This window comes from Atta cephalotes, assembly GCF_000143395.1.
Source record: "Atta cephalotes unplaced genomic scaffold scaffold00056, whole genome shotgun sequence".
In the NCBI taxonomy this organism is placed as follows: domain Eukaryota; kingdom Metazoa; phylum Arthropoda; class Insecta; order Hymenoptera; family Formicidae; genus Atta; species Atta cephalotes.
The window spans coordinates 1,133,255-1,137,279 of record NW_012130120.1 but is presented as its reverse complement, the minus strand read 5'-3'; the positions used below and the strand labels follow the sequence as shown (position 1 = coordinate 1,137,279).

The following is a 4,025-nucleotide window of genomic DNA, read 5'->3' as shown; positions in this document are numbered from 1 at the left end:
TACGTACGTACTACGTACGTACTACTACGTAACGTAACGTAACGTACGTACGTACGTACGTACGTACTACTACTACTACTACTACTACTCTCTCTCTCTCTCTCTCTCTCTCTCTCTCTCTCTCTCTCTCTCTCTTCTCTCTCTCTCTCTCTCTCTCTCTCGCTCTCTCACTTCCTCATTTTTGCTCCCCGACGACTCAACGTCTATTTCGCGAAATTATCCGTGCTATTTGACAACATTAACCACGTGGATCCACTCAACGAAATGAAATATTTCTATGATGTCATTAGAACTTTTATCCTTTCCATTATCCTTTTTTTTAATCATTTTTATCTCACTATTAGCTTCTTCTTTCACGGCAAAATTGTCCGTCAACAACTTTCGCTAAAGACAAATTAAGACTAATATGCCGAATAGGAGAGGCAATTCCGATAATCTTGACTTTAACATATGTTGTAACTTCCCTGAGTAACCTCTACACCAGATTTTAGCCTTCCCTCCATTCATTAAAAAGTTATTGACAAAAGAAGTTTGAAAAATAATGTCTTTTTTCTACTATATAAAACTTTCCGCTTTAAAGTATATTTTACAATTTTCCACCCGAAGCGATTCTTACTCCCCTTTGTCAGAGTTACATAAAAAATTATATAAGAAAATATTTTACGTTGTTAAAGCAGAGAATTTGTTTCATCGGATCACTTTTTTGTTAATAACTTTTTAACGAATAACGAACGACTGCTAAAACCTGATAGAGGTCATTCAGGCTCATGATCTTCAATATATGTCTAATGTCAAGGTCAAAGAGCTGCCTCTCCTATTCGGCAACTTTAACTATAATAAATAAAATTTATTTTTATAATATAGCAATGTATGACATGTATTGTTTAAAAATATTTTGAGCGCAAAAGCAATTTTAAACAATAAGAATTTTTTCACGCAAACTTAATATTATCACTAAACATTTTCAAGATTTTCACTCTAGAATTTTGAACTACCAGAACTGTATCTACATGAGAGAGAGAGAGAGAGAGAGAGAGAGAGAGAGAGAGAGAGATAAGAAGTTATCTATAGTTGGTAATAGAAACGTAGATTATGGCTTGAGTTATTTACTTATCAACTTACAGAAATGAAAACAACAATTCAACCACACATCACTTGTGTAAAAAATGTATACTTAGATAACTCAGTAAATTATAATAATAACAAAAATATAATTTTACATATGCAAATAATATTATACTATATTTATTTTTACTATTATAATAACAGTCACTTGCGTAAGCAATAACATAACTTACATATTAATAGCTAAAGATATATCAATCAACTAATAATAGAGGATCTATTATTATTCTTCATAATTATCTTAATATACATTCAAGTTACTTGCAACTGTCAATTATTTTACTTTTAATTTTCCAAGAGAATTCATATAAGCCTATCATCACTCTGCTGTCACATCTATTAATTAAATAAATTAAAACAATGATAATAATAAAACTTAAAAATACTCTTTAAATAAATTTTGGAGTAAGACTTACTCCGAAGGAATGAAATCTCTTTTTCTTTAAAAGAAGTGAGATTTTTTTTCTTTGAAGTTTTACTCCAAAAAAAAAAGAAGTAAAAATCTGTCACTCTTATTCAAAAGTGCAAATATTTTCTTCACTCTTTTTCAATAGTGGCAATATTTTCATTCTTTTGAAATGAGTTTCATTCGAGAAAACTTATTGAGTAATGTTCGCGATTGAAAATCGAAATTTCCTCAACGTAATCCTGGACTCACCACACGGAAAATCTTCTTCTGGGAAATGCGGGTGGTGGCGGTGGCTGAACTCGATGGGTCCTGTCGACGGACTCACTCCTGAGGGCTTGCACTGCCTTAGGCACAGCCCTGAAGGGCTCTTGACAGGCCTTCGTGACTATGCCGCCGTTTCCAACGCCATCGTTGAAATTACCCATGCCACCGCCACCGCCACCGCCACCGCCACCGCCACCGCCACCATGGAAGCTGTTCCATCTCCTCACTGGGCCCCTGTTAGCGCTGTGATAGCCGCCATTATGGCCACCTGGACCGCGAAGCTGACTGGTATGCTTGTGCATCCTCTCAGTGATCTTTTCGCCGGGACGCACTAGGTTCGTCCATCGTCTATCTCGTTATATGCGTTTGCACAAATCGACTACATCCTCGATGCTGCCTTTTTACCGTCTTCTCTTCAGCCGTTTAGGAAATCTCGAACGTATGGCGAGAATTCGAAATAAATGTTTCTGTCCTCAAAATGGATTACACCAGCTTACTTTGGTAGTTCTATAAGTAGCGTTCTAAAGTAAATCGATATTCTTTAGATATTACGTTCGAATACGAAGATCAACGAACCAGCCATCGATCGTTAATTTAAAAGATTAATTATGTGTTGTATCTAAAGTTTTTGGATCATTACATGCTTCTTCGAAACATTTATTATAATATATAATTCTACGATAGTTAAAATGTTGTTCTTCTCTGTTTGTAAAAATTAATGTTCCATAAACATTCTGTGAAGATGAATTGAAAAAAAATCACACATATCCCCTATATATAAAACACAGACAATTCTCACAAGTAGAGAGCGCTGTTATAAAGAAGAAATAAGTACTGCACAGTAATTTTTGTTTTCCCATGACGCGCATACATGATATTTGGATCAAGTCGGTGATGGGGTCGAATAGAGTCAAGTGATTCTTAGTAGCTCTTTCGTACGTGGCTCGCATACTTTTATTATACGACCTATGGGATTCGATCGACTTGAAGACTAATGGCGTCGCGGTGTCGTCTACCGTTTCTTTTGACCTTATCAAGTATGTACGTTTGCGCGGAAACGCGATAACAGAAAGAAGGATTTACACCGGCGATAAAATTTCGGTGTAAAAGGGAATGGAACATCGCAGACACACGATAGCTGCAGGCTATCGTATCAAAGTGTGATAAACGTGGTGCATCTCTTTTCTCAAATTTCGAAAACATTGAAAGTGCTGTGTTGCAACGTTTATTATTACAAAGTAAGTAAGTAAGTAATTTGTCTATTTTTTTCCGTGATAATTATTAGAAACTGCAACTATGATTCTTGCTTTATTATTCAATGCAAATTTTACATACAAATTATTTGTCAATATTTTAGAGATTGACAAATAATTTGTAACGATAAGAGGAGAAATACAAAAGGAGAATGAAAGAAAATTTATACAATATATTTTTTTTCTTTATTTACTGTATTTTCTTCTTCAATAAGAAGAAAAAAGGTATTATTTTGGCGCAGACAAAAATTTTGCTGCTTGCAAATGACGTATAGAAAGTGCACGAAAAAAAAATAAAACCACTTAATTCTTTTACTTTAGTGTTTTTGTACTAAACCATCTCTACGCTTCGTTTTTAATCCGTTCTCCTATAGCTAAAAGAACGCACGCGCATCATTCAAAGCATCATTATTCATCTGATAGTCTGCCAACGGCCGCACCCTAACGATTTGTCATGATACGTCAATAAAAAAAGTCATGTCAAACTCCATTATTCAATAAAACAAACTTGAATGATACGCATTGCATACAAACATGGCGCTTTTATATCGTTCTATCATTGAAATTCTTTTTCTTTCGTGATTTCGCAAAGGTTTACCGATGTTTCGTATCCGTGGGAAAATCTTCGTAACAGCGTGCAAGAAGTTCCGGCGGAAGAATGGGTTTGAAGAGTAGATAGGCCTCTCCGAGACCAGGCGTAGAAATTCAACGAGCTTACGGAAGCTCTTGAGCACGCGCTCGAGGAGGAGCGATTCGTTTTCTCCTCTTGTAACTCTCTTGGGAAAAGGCGTGAGAGAATCGTCCAGCGCTACAATCGTGCGCTTTTTCACAACGAGCCACAACTGATTAATTCGCTCGCTTTATGCAATATTAGTTTAGCGAGATTATCCATCGAACTCGCAAATAATAATAGTCAAAAAAAAATAATCCAAGTTGGAGTCAACCGAAATTTTCATTTAAAAAATTTCAGACCT

At 35.5% G+C, this 4,025-nt stretch overlaps 1 protein-coding gene across 1 annotated transcript in view; it reads right to left on the bottom strand.

The window, feature by feature from the left end:
* Window positions 1-2,100, bottom strand: part of LOC105623391 (rap guanine nucleotide exchange factor 2-like) — a 37,572-nt gene extending 35,472 nt beyond the window's left edge. Inside the window, exon 1 of the mRNA XM_012204785.1 lies at window positions 1,784-2,100. Within this exon, the coding sequence (XP_012060175.1) occupies window positions 1,784-2,100 (317 nt within the window). The remainder of the gene's footprint in view (window positions 1-1,783) is intronic.
* Window positions 2,101-4,025: the final 1,925 nt, after the last annotated feature.